The 17,616-nt window shown below is 49.2% G+C and overlaps 1 protein-coding gene across 1 annotated transcript in view; it reads right to left on the bottom strand.

The window, feature by feature from the left end:
* Window positions 1–17,616, bottom strand: part of QARS1 (glutaminyl-tRNA synthetase 1) — a 181,413-nt gene that overhangs the window by 12,440 nt on the left and 151,357 nt on the right. The window contains exons 14-20 of the mRNA XM_082265362.1: window positions 15,693–15,823; window positions 8,489–8,581; window positions 5,717–5,854; window positions 5,545–5,632; window positions 3,065–3,208; window positions 2,874–2,978; window positions 1,863–1,955 (exon numbers count right to left, since the gene is read on the bottom strand). Coding sequence (XP_082121488.1) covers window positions 1,863–1,955; window positions 2,874–2,978; window positions 3,065–3,208; window positions 5,545–5,632; window positions 5,717–5,854; window positions 8,489–8,581; window positions 15,693–15,823 — 792 coding nt within the window. The remainder of the gene's footprint in view (window positions 1–1,862; window positions 1,956–2,873; window positions 2,979–3,064; window positions 3,209–5,544; window positions 5,633–5,716; window positions 5,855–8,488; window positions 8,582–15,692; window positions 15,824–17,616) is intronic.

Here is a 17,616-nt window from a genome sequence, read left to right as displayed (position 1 = left end):
AAGGCCAGACTATGGACATTTGAATATATACATACTATTAACAAGCAGTAAATGGGCTTTACAACAAGCTCCCACTGACCTAAGCAGCTGCAGGTACAGCAGAGGCAAGCCATAAAGTTCACAGCAGAAGTACGGAGAGGCTGCAGGAGTGGGAACATGTTACATGTTCCACCCTCAAAATAGGTGGAACAAGTGACATGTTCCCAAAGGTGAACTTATCCTTTAAAGTGGTTGTAAACCCACTTTGTTGACATTTACCTATAGGTAAGCCTATATTAAGGCTTACCTATAGGTGCTATAAATATCTCCTAAACATGTACCGTTTAGGAGATGTGTCATCGGCGCATGAGCTCTGAAGGAACAGCCACCCGTGCTGTTCATTCAAAACCCAGTGCCGTGAACGGCGGGAGTGATGTAATCGCGCCTCCGGCCAATCAGATGGCCGGAGGACGCGATCCAGGAAGCAGGAAGGCCGAAAATGTCGGCCGTCCCGTCGGCACTGCAGGGGCTTCGTTTCTAGTTAAGTACTTCATAATGAGCTAGTATGCAATGCATACTAGCTCATTATGCCTTTGTCTTTACAGGTTTTTTTTTTCACTTTTTTTTCCAGCGGGTTTACTTCCTCTTTAAGGTGAACCAGTCTTCTGTTAAAGTGGACCTGAAGTGTCCACCCCCCCCCCCCCCCCCCCAACCACCTGAGCAATGAATAAGTGTCTCTTCTCATATAGAATCCGCTATCATCATAGAAGTAGGCAGTTAAGACTCAACAAATGGGTATTTTGAGGGCTTTAACTTTTAAATAAGTAGAAAATCTAAAGTGAATTTTTATTATTAAAAAAGTATAGTTAAATACACTTGAAATACAAGTACCAAATATGTCTGCAAGTAAATTTCTAAATTCTGTACATCTGTGGGTTCCCCAGTCCCAAGTACACACTGTATGCCAAATTTTAACTCGTTGCTGAACCCCCCAAAAACTAAGCTTACTACTTCCCAACATGTAACAATCCAAGAGTTTCAGCAGTCAATAAATGGCTCTGCTGTTGAACTGCTGAATGGCAGGTGCAGGGGGTTAGGACAGGGTCAGAATAATTTAGATCTACAGAATGTAGACACGGCCTGAAAAATTGGATTTTTGTACTTACAGTAAAATTCATTTCTCTGAGTTCACCAACTGACACAGTGCTCCAAAAATCATAACTACTGGGTTATATTGCCTCCTCCAGGAGTAGGACTAGGCAGAACAAAAAACACCTGGCTACACCCATGGGCCGTCCTCAGCTTGGTATATAACCTCCCTCTCTGCTCTAGGTAATCAGTTTGGTAGCAAGTAGTAATAGAAGCATCACAACTCCATAGAGGGGTGGGTGCTGTGTCCGTCGAACTGGATTTTACGGTAATCCCACGTTCTCTTTCATTCGACGGACACAGCGTCCATAAATCATAACTAGTGGGACGTCCAAAAGCAGCACCAAAAGGAAAATGGAGGGGTGGGGGAAATAACCCAAGGCTAAACATAAGAGCTCTTAACCAGGACACAGGAGCCTTACCCGGGTCACAGGAGCTACGGCTGAAAAATAAAAGTTTACAGAAAAACAGCCCTAAGATTGCCAGTGCAGACTCCTGGGTCCTTACTCCTGACTAAACGAAACAGATTAAAACAGATTACCTAGAGCAGAGGGGTTATATACCAGCGGAGGACGGCCCATGGGCATAGGCAGGTGTTTTTTGTTCTGCCTAGTCCTACTCCTGGAGGCGGCCCAGTAGTTATGATTTATGGAGCACTGTGGCCATCGATGGACAAAAGAGAAACAATATTTTGGCTAGAAAGGGGAAACCCAGTAAATACTCATAACACTCACCTTCACAACGTTCTGTACAGATATGACATAACCGGCATGTCGGAGGCCCACAGGTTGATTAGGCGTCAGGCGCTTGTATCCTTTCTCCATCACCTATGAAGGAAAACATACTCAGATCTCCAAAATAAATTTCTCACTGATTTTTAAAATCCATTCTCCTGCTTGCCAATTAATTATTGCCAGTGATCCAAAACAAACAAGCATAGAAAATACATCTCCAACTGACTTCTTCACAGACAAAACTTGGCCATAGGATGTTTGGCAAGGTCAAGGGCTACATATTATATCTTCATGCCGACACTGGTTAGCATCATACAAAGTTCTGTCTGTAGGCTGGGAGGGAGCGTTGTCCATTAGTCCTAACACTTCCTGACCTAGGGTGGCAACGCCGCTCCTACATAGATATGATCTAGTAAGTGTCATCACCCTAGGAAAGGAAGTATGTTACTGGCAGGATCACCAAGTGAAAATAAAAGCTAAAAAAAAAAAAAAATCGAAGGACTAATAAGTTGCAATATATTACATTTTTTTCCCTCAGTTTAAATACATGTTAAGGTAGTTCTAAAAAGGCAGAAGGTAAAAAAAAAAAAAAAAAAAAAACCTGTGTGCAGCCCCCTTTCCCCCTTATACTTACCTGAGCCCTTAGATCTTGATCCAGCGATTTGCCCGAGAGTAGCATCGCTCTTCACACTCTCCTCACTGGCTCACAAGCAGTGGGGAGGGAGGAAAGAAGCACTGTGAATAGATAAACTCTGGCTCAGGATCAAGCTAGCATGAGTACCTTCATAGCAAGTGGATTCCTATGGGGGCACTCAGCCGGTGGGTGGGGGGGCCGGAGCGCCAGCAGGAGACCCCAGAAGAAGAGGAACGGGGCTGATCTGTGCAAAATCATTGCACAAAACAGGAAAGTAGAACATATTTGTTATAAAAAAAAAAAAAACTATAGATTTTTACCTTTACAATCACGTTTCTGAATGAACCATCCTGGACAATGGGGCCAGAATCTCTTACCTCTCTGAAATCTGTCTGTTCAATGTAGACTATTGAAGAGAAAGGAACACTGTGGAAACCCTTAGACTCATCAGCTGGGAAGTTTGGAACCAAGACATCAAATGCCTTTTGGGGAAAGAGAAATGGCTTAGCTTTATTGGAATTCAAATCCCTTCTAATGAATCTCTGTATCCAACCTACTGAGAGATTACCTTCTCTGCTGGGAAGTTGGTAATTGTGACTTTCAGAGGCTCCAAAACAGCCATTACCCGGGGGGCTGTGTCGTTCAGCACCTCTCTGACACAGGCCTCTAGTAAATGTGGTTCCATCGTTGTCTGAGCAACAGTCACGCCAACCTAGCAGAAAACAATTCACAGTGAGGAAAGATTTGGAAGCAGCTTGAGAAACGAGAATGCGTAAAATAAACCTTACAATTGAAGCTATTAAATCTGCTCTGCTGCTGGCTTGCTTATGGGTTACTCAGCCTAGCTTACATAATCTGCCCCTAGATAAAAATGGTCTGTTGTGCGAACTGTACAACGGCAACTAGAACAGAACCTTCAGAAATATTTTGAAGCTCCACAAACAAAGCAACTTTAATAGCTGTAAAAATATGAAATGCAATGAAGGCCCATGGGCACTGGATGTGCCTGGAAATCGTTGATAAAGTGCAGCATAGGTTAGAATGCACTGCAGTTTAGATACATTGGGCACAATTAAAGAGTGGTGCAAGCGGAAGCTTGCACGGATCTTCTAAAACTAAAAAGGATTAGCAGATGCTGCTCTTAAAAGGGGCGCAGGCCCCTTTTTTAATTAGGAGCGATCAGTTCTCTGTTCTGCCTTGTCTGATAGGCAGCCCAGATAACAGAGAGCTGGAGCTGCATGTTTCAATCTCTGCCCATCCTCACCCCCAGGTCAGCTCAAAGTTCTGTTCATGTAGTGTTATCACTGCACAAGCAGAGAGTTGGATATGAGCTGTCTGACCGCTCACATCCTGTATTGTCAAGGTCAACCTGGCAGGAATCTGCAGTTTTCTTTATAGAAAACTGTCACATTCCATATTTTAATTAGTAGCAGACCTGCACTAGTTTCTATCATTTTGAAACTGTTGGCGTAGATAGACCTGAAATGGGTATATCTGCTTAGTTAATATGGCACATACCATTCCAGACAGTTTCATGACTTAGCCCCGGTTCACACTTGTGCGTGTGCGGGGTTCGCATGTAATGTCGGAGTGCACTGCTCCGACATTACATGCGATCAGCTGTGCGGTGCGAGTTTAGCCATACAAACTGTATGGCTAAATTCGCATCGCTCCCGCAGCAAACACGCACAGGAGGCATTTTTGCAGCTGCATCAGGATCGGATCGCACAGCGGTTCACACTTGTGCGATCCGATCCTGTGCGAACTGCACGATCGCACTGCGATATGCGATCAAACTGGGGGTGTCGTTAAGATTACATTGACACCCCCAGCGTATCGCATATGGCAGTGTGAACTGCCGGGGGAACGTGTGCGATGCGGGAACAGGCTGCGAATTCGCAGCCTTCCCGCATCGCATATATGTGAACCGAGCCTTAGGCTAATTTGCCCAAGACACAAGTGCTTGGCAAATTAGCCTAAGTCAGGGAATTAAATCCGAATTAATCCTTGACATAAAGGATTGGGCCTTTGGGCTTTATGTCACTGGAATCCGTTTGCTATCATTATAAAATTTGCATTCAGAATTCAGGTGCATTTGACTTCCTTCTGACCTGCTTCAAGCTTGTTTTGCATCACCATAGACTTGCATGTACGAGAATGTAAAACCTGACCGATGCGAACTAAAGCCCGTCGATACAGATTCTGAAGGATTTGAGGGTGTTCTCTTAATTTACTGAATAAAAAGATAGACTTCCATCATCCAAACATTTGGTCAAAGCTGCTCAGTTGGTTTCCATCAGCACCCCTTACCTACATAGGCAGGTTTTTGGTAATACAACTTTGCCTCTAAGGCCCCTTTCACAGGTGGACCGTTCAGATCCGCCTGTTCGTTTTTTTGGCGGATCTGAATGGTCCCCCCATGCATTCCTATGGGGCACCGGATGGCAGCAGAGACATGTCCGCTGACATCCGACCCGATCCGATAAATCTGGACGGATGGAAACCCTATTTGCCATCCGTCCAGCGGATCGGATGGGATCGGATGAGAACGGACCGACAGTCCGTTTCAATTCGATTTTCCCCATAGAGATGTATGCAGCAGCTGTCCTCCTGCTGCTCAGCGGGGGATCGGCAGATCGATCCCCCGCTGAGAAAAACGGACTCCGTCTGGCGGACGGAGTGTGTGAAAGGGGCCTAAGACTAAATATTCTTGTATAAGTCCAGCTGCAACTGGTTCTCTTTAGGATGTCTGCTGGTACCATTATAACATTATGAAAATGGTCCCGAGTGCCTGGCCACCTACTATATGCAAGTCTTTGCCTTTCAGGCAACTTTGTGAGTTTTGACATGTACTCTATATCACACCATTCAAAAGAAGGGGTCTGCGTTTTCCTCAGTAGGTGACACAAAAGCTTTTTAGAAACTTTTTACAAGTGGAAGCCCAAAGTATTGTTTCACAACGTCTAAGAATTCCCTAAACCAAGACCATATACTTTTCCCTGATCATATAACAAACCGTTATGGCAGCAAATAAGAGGCAGTCCATACCCTGGCGCAGAAGTTGTTGATAGCTTCGGGTGGGAATCCTCTTCGTCTCAGAGCGGTCAGTGTGAAAAGACGGGGGTCATCCCAGTCCCTACATCAGGAGAGGAATTTCAAGGGCTTACTGGTCTTATATATTAGGAAGGCAAAAATCCCTCATCATTCATGTCTCACCTACCTGACAGCTCCGGTTTCCACCAGTTTGATGATCTTTCTTTTGGATACCACGGTATAGTGCAAGTTCAGCCGTCCATATTCCCACTGCACAGGGCAGTAGACGTCCAGCGCATTACAGAGCCAGAAGTAGGACGATCGCCTATGTAAAAATTTGAAGGGGATTTGTGTTAATAAAGACCCCAATTCATCAAGCTGCAATGGCATTTAGGGCATACTAGATGGACAGAATACTGATTGAGCATGTCCTAGGCATACTCTAAAGCATGTACCTAGTTTTAGCATGTATCCACTTCCGCTCGGACCGCCTAGTTCCCCCCCCCCCCCCTCTGTCCCTGCCCACAGCCTCCTGGGACACGTCACAGGTCCTAGGAGGCTGCGCAACCATTCACACAGTGCAACGCAACTTGTGAACGTGTAGTGGGAAGCTGGCTGTGAAGCCGCAGGAGTCACAGCTGGTTTTCCCTTAGTAAACATGCCAGCACCAGGGACCTTAGACTGGTGAGGAACCGACCTGGGTGAGGACAGCGCTGAATCCTTCGACAGGCTAAGAGGTTTTTTTTTTTTTGTTTTTTTTTTTTAAAGTCAGTGGTTGGTGCTAGCATTTATAGCGGTCTGCATTCCGGCTGGGAAGACTCATTCCTCTCCATCTATCCTGACAAACACTGTCAAAAGGGACAGAAAATAATAAGACAGAACCTTATTTTAACAAATCTGACCCACATTTATTCAAGAAGAGCGAGGAGAAAAATGGGATTTCGACTTACCGTAAAATCCATTTCTCTGATGTCCATTGATGGACACAGCTCCTGATATTCTTAACCATTGGGTTATACTGCCCCTATAGGAGAATATTAGGCAGAAAAAAAGTCTGGCTACCCCTATGGGCACTCCCAGGGGGTATACTCCCTCTCCCTGCTCTCAGAGGAATCTGCCAAGTAACGTCGGCGACCAGCCGCACCAGATCGGCGTACAAAGCCCAACGAGGCCAGTCCGGAGCCACTAAGATGACCGCAATTCCTTCTGCCTTGATCCAGCATAGAAGGCTTGGCAGAAGCTTGAGAGGAGAGAGGGCGTAAATCAGATGATAAAGACCCCACAGGGCCACCAGTGCGTCTGTGGCGTCTGCCAGAGGATCCCGTGACCGAGCCACAAACCTCTATACCTTTCTGTCGGAGCCGAGATGCCAACAGATACACCTCGGGGGAGTCCCACTGGAGACACAGCTGATGAAAAACACCTCTGGATTAAGAGACCACTCCCCATGGTCCAACGCCTGCCGACTGAGGTAATCTGCTTGCCAATTTTCCACCCCGGGAATGTGAATGGTGGAGAGGGCTGGAACGAACCGAACCATTCTGCCCATCGTAGAAAGCCAGCTACCTCCAGAGCCGCCAGGACACTTGTGTCCTCTTGGTGATTTACATAAGCCACGGCCGTGACATTGTCTGATTGAATGCGCACTGGTCATCCCTGAAGACGATCTGTCCAATGGTCCAGTCACAGTCTGATCACGCGGAGTTCCAAGACATTAAATCAGTAGTCTGGACTCTTCCAGCGTCCAGATCCCCTAAACAGAATGCTTGCCGAGGACACCTCCCCAGCCGGACAGGCTGGCATCCATGGTGACCACTGTCCAAGACAAGGGGAGGAAGGATTTGCCCAGCCGAAGCCACCATAGACTCCTTCATTCCCCGACTCAGCCGGATCGGATTGTCCAAAGACTACAGAGTCTTGTCCCATTTGGCCAGAATCTTTATTTGCAGAGACATAGTAAACGGAACCGCCTCGAAGGTAGACACCATCAAGCCCAGCAACCGCATGAAAGTCCGGAGAGATGACCATCTGTTGGACAGCAGGAGACGAACTGCAGCCTGCGATTTCTGGAGTTTGTCCAGAGGAAGGAGCACTCTGGCTAAGGCCGAGTCCAAAGTCTGGCTCAGATAGTCCAGCTTTGTGGACAGAACCAGGACAGACTCCTGAAAATTCAGAATCCAGCTGAACTCCTGCAGAGCTCGTATTGTGATCTCCAGGTTTTCCACCAGACCAGGAGACTCCACTCACAGAAGGAGATTGTCCAAGTAGCTCAGTACCGCGATCCCCCATTGGCATAGCAAAGCTAGCACCGGGGGTTAACACTTCTGTGAACACCCAAGGAGCAGAGGCGATACCAAAGGGTAACTCCACAAACTGATAATGCTCCTCTCCCATGGCAAAGTGGAGGAAGCTCTGCTAACCGGCACATATTGGAATGTGAAGGAAAGCATCTTTGATGTTGATAGAGGCGAGAAAATCCCCCTGATGCCAGGGATGCCACCACCGTGAGAATGGACTCCATCCTGTAGATCTCACACCAAAAATTTCTATCTAAAGAAAAAATTGCCAGGACCATTGAACCCAGCAAGGAACTAGGTCCTTGCTCCTGACTAGGCAGAAAAAACTATAGCTACTATAACTGTACCTATAGCCGAGAGAGGGAGTATACACCCTGGGATTTCCCATAGGCGTAGCCAGACTTTTTTTCTACCTAGTGTCCTACTCCTTTAGGGGGCAGTATAACCCAGTGGTGAAGAAAATCAGGAGCTGCGTTTGTCAATGAATGAAAGAGAAACTTGGGTTTCCTGTAAAAGCCAACCAGATTTCAGCTTCTATTTTGTCAGTGCAGGCTAAAAACAATTAAAGACAACACCTAATTGATAGCTATGGGCAAGCACCATTTCTTACTCCTTCCAGCTTTTATAAACAGGTCAACTCATCTGCTGTCAAGTTCACTCACCTTGCCTGGAACTCTTTGGTGCATAGAGAGTGTGAGATTTGCTCTATGGAATCACATAGACAGTGTGTATAGTCGTATGTTGGATATATACACCTGCAGGGAACGAAAGAACAGCCTTAATTCAATGAAAAAGAGGGAATTTATCCCAACAGCTCTATATACTTTTTTTTGCTATCCAAAACAATTTGTCACTGCCCCCCCAACTTATGGATTCATGTGCAACCGTCATACATGGGACAGCTCAGGTGACACCCTAAGTGGACAAATTATACGTTCCCTTTAAATGATAACTTTGTTACAGTGATCCTTTTGGTCCAATTCTGATCTTACCCCAGATGCATACTCAATTGACATGGATGGCCACAACCCGAAGAAATCTTTAAATCAGACTTGGGGCCCTCTCCTACAGTGCATCCGGAAAGTATATACAGCGCTTCACTTTTTCCACATTTTGTAATGTTACAGCCTTATGCCAAAATTAAATTCATTATTTTCCTCAAAATTCTACAAACAATACCCCATAACGACAATGTGAAAAACGGAATTTTTGTAAAATCTTACCTGTAAAATTCCTTTCTCCGAGTCCTCCGACAGTCGCCGCCTCTTCATATTCGTCACATATGGGGTATTAGACTTTGCTCCGAAGGAGTAGCTAGGCAACAGAATATGTTAACATTAAAGCTTTTAACATATCCCACCCTCAAGGGGTGGTCCCCTCAGTCAATACCCTCCTACTTCCTGCAACCATATCTCAGTTTTAGTGGAATAGCAGTAGAGTATACAACCAAACCCCAAAAGAGGGGCGGGGGCGGCGACTGTCGGAGGACTCAGAGAAAGGAATTTTACAGGTAAGATTTTACAAAAATTCCGTTTTCTCTTACGTCCTCCGACAGTCGCCGCCTCTTCATATTCGTCACATATGGGGACGTCCCAAAGCAGTGCAAACATGAGGGGTGGGAAACGCATCCGCGCCGAAAAGGCAACGCAGTCTCCGCATCAAAGAAAGGAACCTTACCAAAGGAAGGAAACCAGCTGGGCAACAGGAAAAAACAAGTGCTCAACAGGAGCAACAACCCAGGAAAAGACAAAAAACCAGGGGATACAAAACTTATCCCAACAGCCAGAGGTCCCCAACAAGGGACCCTAGGGAACTGCCGCACTAAGAACCTTGCGGCCAAAGGAAGCATCCGCCGATGCCTGAACATCTACTTTGTAGAATCTTGTGAAAGTGTGTACGGTCGACCAGGTCGCCGCCTTACACACCTGGGCTACAGAAGCCCCATGACGACAGGCCCAAGACGTACTCAAAGATCTAGTAGAGTGCGCCTTCACAGGTACAGGGGGAACCTTCCCCTGCAAGGCATAGGCCTGTTCAATGGTCTGCCTGATCCATTTGGCGATGGTAGAGGCCGAAGCCGCCATGCCCTTCCGAGGACCCTCTGGAAGAACAAACAAGGAGTCCGTCTTTCGAAAAGACTCAGTCGATTTAAGGTAAACCCTTATCGCCCGAACAACATCCAGAGAATGCAATCTCACCTCCTTTGGATGTTTAGGCTTCGCGCACAGCGAAGGTAAGACAATATCCTCATTTAGATGGAATTCCGAAACTCGTTTCGGAAGAAAAGAAGGATTAGGTCGCAAGACCACCTTATCCAAATGAATAACCAGGTACGGAGACTTGCAGGACAAAGCTGCCAGCTCCGACACCCTGCGAGCCGAAGTGATCGCCACCAAAAAGGCAACCTTTTTGGACAACATAGACAACGAGATCTCCCTGATCTGTTCAAAAGGAGCACGTTGCAACACAGACAGAACGAGATTCAAGTCCCAAGGGGGCAAAGGATCCCTCCTAGGAGGAACCAGATGCCGCACACCCTGAACAAAAGTGCCAACCAAGGAGTTGGAAGCCACGGGACGTTGAAACAGAACGGCCAGAGCAGACACCTGACCCTTTATCGTAGCCAGCGCCAAACGCTGATCAACACCCGTTTGAAGGAAAGACAGCACACGGGAAACCGAGTACGTGCGGGGTGAAAACCCCCTGGACTCACACCAGGCAAAATAGGCCTTCCAAGTACGGTAATAAACCTTCCCCGAGGAAGACTTCCTCGCGTTGATCAAAGTATGAACGACCTCTGGAGAGAGACCCTTCTCCTTCAGGACCTCGGTCTCAACAGCCAGGCCGTCAAAGCCAGCGACTGTAAAGCAGGATGGTATATCGGTCCTTGAGACAGTAGATCGTCTCAAAGAGGCAGACGCCACGGGGCGTCGACCGCCAGATTCACGAGGTCTGCGTACCAGGACCGGCGAGGCCAGTCCGGTGCCACAAGAATCACCGTGCTGCGTTCCGAGTGTAACCTGCGAAGGAACCTGGACAGCAACTGAATCGGTGGAAACGCGTACATCAGCCTGTACTGATGCCACGGGGCCACTAACGCGTCCGACGCGTCTGCCCGAGGGTCGCGCGTCCTTGCCACGAACCTTTTCACCTTGTTGTTGAGACGAGACGCGAACAGGTCCACATCTGGAAGACCCCACTTCGCGCACAACATCTGGAAGACAGCCGGGTGGAGAGACCATTCCCCCTGATCCAGGGTCTGGCGACTCAGATAGTCCGCCTGCCAGTTCTCCACCCCCGGAATGTGAACCGCCGTAATCACCGGGACATGAGTCTCGGCCCAAGACAGAATGTCGGCCACTTCTCGAGCCGCTCGGGCACTCCTGGTGCCCCCTTGGTGGTTGATGTAGGCCACCGCCGTGGCATTGTCCGTCTGCGCCCGAACCGGGCAGCCCTGCAGCCGGTCCGTCCAGCGATGAAGACAGACTTATCGCACGCAATTCCACAATGTTGATCGGAAGGGAAGACTCCCCCTCCGACCAAGTACCCTGGGCGGATAGAACGCCCAGAACACCACCCCAGCCCGACAGGCTGGCATCCGTGGTGATCACCGTCCACGAGACAGGACGAAACGACTTGCCCCCGGACACCAACGGGGACTGGAGCCACCACAGAAGGTTTCTTCTGGTGCGATGACTCAACGAGATTTGAAGATCCAGAGATTGAGGTCGCCCGTCCCACCTGGACAGGATCTCCGCTTGGAGACCCCGCGTGTGAAACTGGGCGAAGGGAATCGCCTCGAAGGCCGAGACCATCAATCCCAGACATCTCATGCACGTCCGCAGAGACGAGTGCGGAACGTCCCTGAGGGACCTGACTTCCTCCTGAAGAGTTCTGAGTTTGTCTTCCGGCAGGAAGACCTTCGCCTGCACCGAGTCCAGAATCATTCCCAGGTAGGGAAGACGAACCGACGGACTCAGTGTCGACTTTGGAAAATTTATCGTCCAACCAAACTCCTGCAGAGTTTGCATCGTGACAGACAGGTCCTTCTCCAGACCCTGGCTGGTCGCAGACCGAACCAGAATGTCGTCCAGATACCCCAGGACAGAAATGCCCTGGGCCCTCAATAATGCCAGAACCGGTGCAAGCACCTTGGTGAAGACCCGCGGAGCCGAGGCGAGACCAAAAGGCAACGCCACGAACTGGTAGTGATCCTCCGCAATGGCAAATCGAAGGAACCTCTGGTGACCCTCGAAAATGGGGATGTGAAGATACGCATCCTTCAAATCGATGGAGGCCATGAATTCCCCCGGAACCAGGGCAGCCACCACCGACCGCAGGGATTCCATGCGGAACTTGCGAACCCGCACAGAGCGGTTCAGAGCCTTCAAGTCCAGAATTGGACGAACCTTGCCCTCCTTCCTGGGCACGGTGAACAGATTGGAATAAAACCCCCGAAATCTGTCCCGATGAGGCACCGGAACCACCACTCCCTGAGCCCTCAGGTCCCGCACCGCCAGGTGCAGGTCCCGTAAACGCTCTGTAGACAGTTGAAGATTTGAGGGAAAAAATCTGCTCTCCGGCCGAGAGAGAAACTCGATCTTGTAACCAGATCGAACGATCTCCTGAACCCATCTGTCCCGCACACGGGCCAACCAAGGCTGAAGAAAACCGAGCAAGCGTCCCCCCACCCCAAAACTGGGTGAGGGCGCCCCTTCAGGCCGAACTGTTATGGGCTGCAGATCCGGATTGGCCGGACTTCTGTTTCCCAGACCAGGGCTTCTTCTGAGAGCCTTGACCTTTGAACGGCTTGCCCTTGTAGTGCGGCCGAAAGGCACGAAAGGACCCTTGAGGGGGCCGAAAATTAGCATGCTTCTTCCCAGAAGCCCCCTTAGCCTTGGGGAAATGGGGCAAGAGAGTGCTCTTACCCCCGGTGATCCCCTTAATCAACACATCCAAGGACTCCCCAAAAAGGCGAGACCCATCATAAGGCAGATTGGCTAAGGTCTTACGTGAAGATTGGTCCACCGACCAACATTTTAACCAAACCAGGCGGCGAGACAACACCGCCACGCTGTGCACACGTGCAGCCAATGGAACCAGGTCCGCATCACACAGATACATGACACCCTGGTGGATTTGATCCACCATATCCAGGGTCGCCGGCGAGGCCGAGTCGGCCACTAGGACGCGCCTAAGCATCTGCGTCCAACTTGCGATCGCCTGGGCCGCCATGAGAGAAGCAAACAGAGCTTTAAGCATAGAACCCGTAACAGAATAAGTATGACGGGCAAGAGACTCCAATCTCCTATCCGTGGCATCACGGAACACAGGGGAATCCTCTGCAGGAATCGCAGTGGCCTTGTTTAAAACCGCAATTGCGTGATCCACTGGGGGAGGCACACACCACCTTTCATCAGTGGAAGGCGAGAAAGGATAACGCAGCTTGAACCTACTTGGTACAGCAAAAGGTTTGCGCAGATTGCGCCATTGTTCCTTAACAGCGCGCTGAAAATCATCATTGCAGGGAAAAACCTGCGGCGTCCTGCGTTTTCTCTGCGTCCCATAGGCCGCCAAGGCAGCGGGGGGACACACTTCATCCTGCAAACGCAGTGTTTGCTTTATGGAAGCAATCAATTCATCCATGATTGCAAGCTCTTCAGGCGAGCCAGGGGGAGAATTATCAACCCCCTCAACTTCAGCCTCCACCTCGGACCCCACTAGATCTAGGGAGGAGCGGGACCCCGATAAGGAGGCCCCCGCCATAACAACCCCATCACCTTCACCCTCAGAATCAGAGGAAAGAGCAATTCTGGGTCTTTTAGTAGATTGAGCAGCCACCAGCATCTGCACCTGAGCAGCAAGGCCAGACACAATAGTGGCTAAATCCCCCCCTGGGGGGGAAACAGCGGTCCCCTGGCTTTCCACCAAGGCGGTAGGAAATTTGCCCTCCTGAGAATCCATTGCCCCTGTAATGCCAGACAATAAAGGGTTAACTGCCCCTGTAAGCAAGCGCGGCAAGCGCAGCCCACCGCACCACACTCAAGCACAATGAGACCCCCACAGGGAATATGCAAACTGAACACAGGCAATGGATAGCAAGAACAGAAGGATAAAACCTGAGGAGACCCTCGCCGCTGCTGCTGCCTCGATCGGTGTTCCTGGAAAGAGGAAGTGATGCTGCCAGGGCGCTCTATGAAAGCCTATGGAGGCTACAAGAAAATGGCCGTCATGCATGTAAAACATGCGGCCGGAGCGAGTGTAGGCAAAATGGCGCCGTTTGGCGCCGAAACCGCCGCTCCACAGTGCAGTAATGCACACGTGACATCCCTGTATAGGAATACATGTCAGATCGCCGCAGCGATCGCTGTATAGTGCCCAAACATGCCAAAAAAACATGCCCCACAGCACACAGCTTCTTACACTGACCAGGCTGACACACACAGTGTCACACAGCTCCCCCCCCCCCTTGCAGCCCACAGCATGCAGCCGAGAGATAGGGAGACAAGCAGTGTGAATAGAGGCAGGTTACACAGTCCCAGACTGACACCCCCCCAGACAGACAGGTCCCCACATAGATACACTTACCTCTCAATGGCGTGGGGGACCCGCACAGGCGAACAAGCCGCTGCACATGAGGCAGGGAGAGTCGCAATTCAAGACGCACAAAATGGGGGTTAAGAAACCGCACAGCGTCCAGTGAGGTAGCCACCTCACCAATCATCCCTGCACCGAACAGGGATGGGTCGTTCACTGTGCCAGGAGCGTTACCTGGCTGAACGCTCGATGGCAGGCTGGGAAGCCACTGACCCACGACCTGCGACCAGGGGGATCAGCCCGAGACCCAGCCCGCATGATCCTCTTCATCCGAAGAACTAACGCTGACAAAAATAACAGCTAAGTAAAGGTAGAGAGAAAACTCAAACAAAATTTCAAAAAGAAGAAAGAGTCTGGGGCAGAAAGCCCCAGCACAGAGAAAGCCAGCCACTCCTGACAAGCTAGACATTAAAACTGAGATATGGTTGCAGGAAGTAGGAGGGTATTGACTGAGGGGACCACCCCTTGAGGGTGGGATATGTTAAAAGCTTTAATGTTAACATATTCTGTTGCCTAGCTACTCCTTCGGAGAAAAGTCTAATACCCCATATGTGACGAATATGAAGAGGCGGCGACTGTCGGAGGACGTAAGAGAAAGTTTGTTTGAAATCTTTGCAAATTAAACATGAAAAAAAAAAAAAATAATCACGTGCAGAACTATTTACGGCCTTTGCTCGGTACTTTGTTGAAGCACCTTTGCCACCAATTACAGCCACAAGACAGGTGTGCCAAACTTGTAGCATTATACTCAATTTTTGGGCAGTTTCTCCCATTCTTTGCAGGACCTCTCAAATACCATCAGGTTGGATGGGGAGTGTCAATGCACATCCTATTTTCAGATGTCTCCAGAGATGTTCAATCGGGTTCAAGTCTAGGCTCTGTTGACTCAAGGGGTGAATACTTTCCGGATGCACTGTAAGCGTTTCTGTGTCAACTGCAGGGGAAAGAAGATTTCGGACAGAGGTTCCTAAGATTTCTGTCTGTCACTGCCTTTCGATTCAGGTAAGCATGCATCTGGGCAGGTGAGGTAGGCCTAAATGACCTTTGAAAGTAGTTATCCTTTAAATGGAAAATGTATGAGAGGTGAAATAGAGCAAAAACAGGAAGTCTCGGCTCTTTGGAATTCTCATAGGTTGGCTCTGGCGTCTCTTCTTGTCCTGGCATCTATGGGAGAGAGACATCCAGGGGGTTTCAGAGACGCATGGTTACAGAAAGACTTGTGAACCTATCGGTGCTAACCCTGCTTTTTCTGGATGCTTCCAGACATACCATTTGTCTCCTGTGCGGTGGTGAGGGGTATATTTTATCCGATAAGCCACGGGATCCATCTTCCCATCTTCCATCACCAGCTTCATTCTCAGTGTGACCTCTCCTTCTGCATATTTCCCTTTACGCATACCCTGAGAAAAAAATACTGGATCAATGATCTTTTAGATGCATGTAAGGTTTGTACAGCCTTATTGGGTACTATTAGGAAAGTAGGAAGCCATTATCGCCTAGGTTTGCCAGGACTCCAGTTGACCGCCTAGAATCCTTGGTTGCAAGGATGCAAGTGACTCTTGTACTCCAATAGAGTATAATTGGACCTTGAATGTACATTTTTCTATTTTCAAGCAGCTGTGTGTGGGCACAAATTGAACTGAATAAAGTCGTGTTCAGATCAGTAACAAAAAAAAAAAAAGCTGCCCTTAAACCACTTTTCACCCAAGGACCTACCTGTACGTCCTTGGGGTTCAGCGGTTATACTGCGATGATGCCTGCACCTACAGGAGACACTGGAGATGACCGAAGCCCCCCCCACCCTCCGAAGGTAGGACACATGTTAGGGGAGACTCGCACTGGGACCCCCCTGCACTGTACCCACATTGCAAACAGTAGGGTAAGCACCTATGGGTCCCCTACACTGGGACCACTCCAAACTACCAGGGCAAGACACACACTATCCCAAGACCCCTACAGAGTGGGGATAGCGGGGAAGACCCAAGGGGTCTCCGCTGCATTCTCTGCCCTGGGACCTCCACCAGACTCTGGGTACAAACAAGGGGGAAAGGGAGTGGGGGAAGCCCAGCTCACTGAGGGATTTAAGGATGGTAGATTACCCGCGTCCACCTCAAAAAAAAAAAACCGCCAAAAGGAAGGGGGGGGGGGTGGCGGCGCGGCTGTACTTACCCTTCCATGGTGCGGGTAACGTTCCAGACAGAATCCTCGCCACCAAAGTAGGGGAGCTGTCTGCCAAGGGACTGCTGCGACTCAGACCCAAGCTTGGTCGTATGCAACCCTGCGAGAGGTTTAACTCGCTGGCCAACCTCTGTCTGCCGTGGCTGACCTAGCGCGTAGATGCGGTTTGCATGCACTTGCTGGCTGGGCTAGGGGGGCCACTGGATCTAGATTATCCAGCCCTTCCCCCAGTCCAGCAGTTGATTGTAGATCTCCCGAGAGAAAAACAAAAGATGTAAGGAAGGAGAAAAAATTGCTAGTACCAGAGATCCCAGCCGGGAGCCTAGGTCCTATTTCCTGACTAGAGAGATTAAAACCGACTACCTAGAGCAGAGAGGGGGGTTATATACCAAGCAGAGGATGGCCTATGGGCGTAGCCAGGTGTTTTTGTTCTGCCAAGTCCTGCTCCTGGAGGAGGCAATATAACCCAGTAGTTCTGATTTATTAAGCGCTGTGTCCGAGCGAAAGAGAAAAGATCTTTACATGTAGGAGCGAAGTGTCACATTAGGCTTGGGAAGAAGGTGGTTAAGGATCTGAATGTTGCAGTTAACACTTAGGCCTCATTCACATGCCTTTTTTTGTCCAGACAGCTGCTTTCTGCAGCAAGAATCAGCTGATTCTTTCAGCTGGTAGCACTGGTGGTTCCGGACATCTGTGGCCACTCCTGTACAAAGCAGACAGGCTGACGGGAGCTGCAGCACTACGCATGTATTCACACATCCAAAAGTTAACTGCAACTAGCAACAAGTGCTCGGCCCTGGACACAGACAGATGTTTGGAAACATGTGAATAATGTCAGAAAGCTGTGGCTCCCCCGTCAGCCTGTCATTGCTTTGTAAAAACCTGAGCTACTGCTGCCAGGAACCACCTCTTTAACCAAACCGAAAGAATCCATTGGTTGGAATCTGCTGTCCAGACAAAGTCTTACAAAGTCTTTTGTGAATGAGGCCTTACAGGTCTTGTTCCTCCCCAAGCC

The sequence above is a fragment of the Pelophylax lessonae genome (genome assembly GCF_965119305.1).
Source record: "Pelophylax lessonae genome assembly, chromosome: 8".
NCBI lineage: Eukaryota > Metazoa > Chordata > Amphibia > Anura > Ranidae > Pelophylax > Pelophylax lessonae.
Note: the sequence above shows the minus strand (reverse complement) of the source record. Positions and strands in the feature narration are given on the sequence as shown.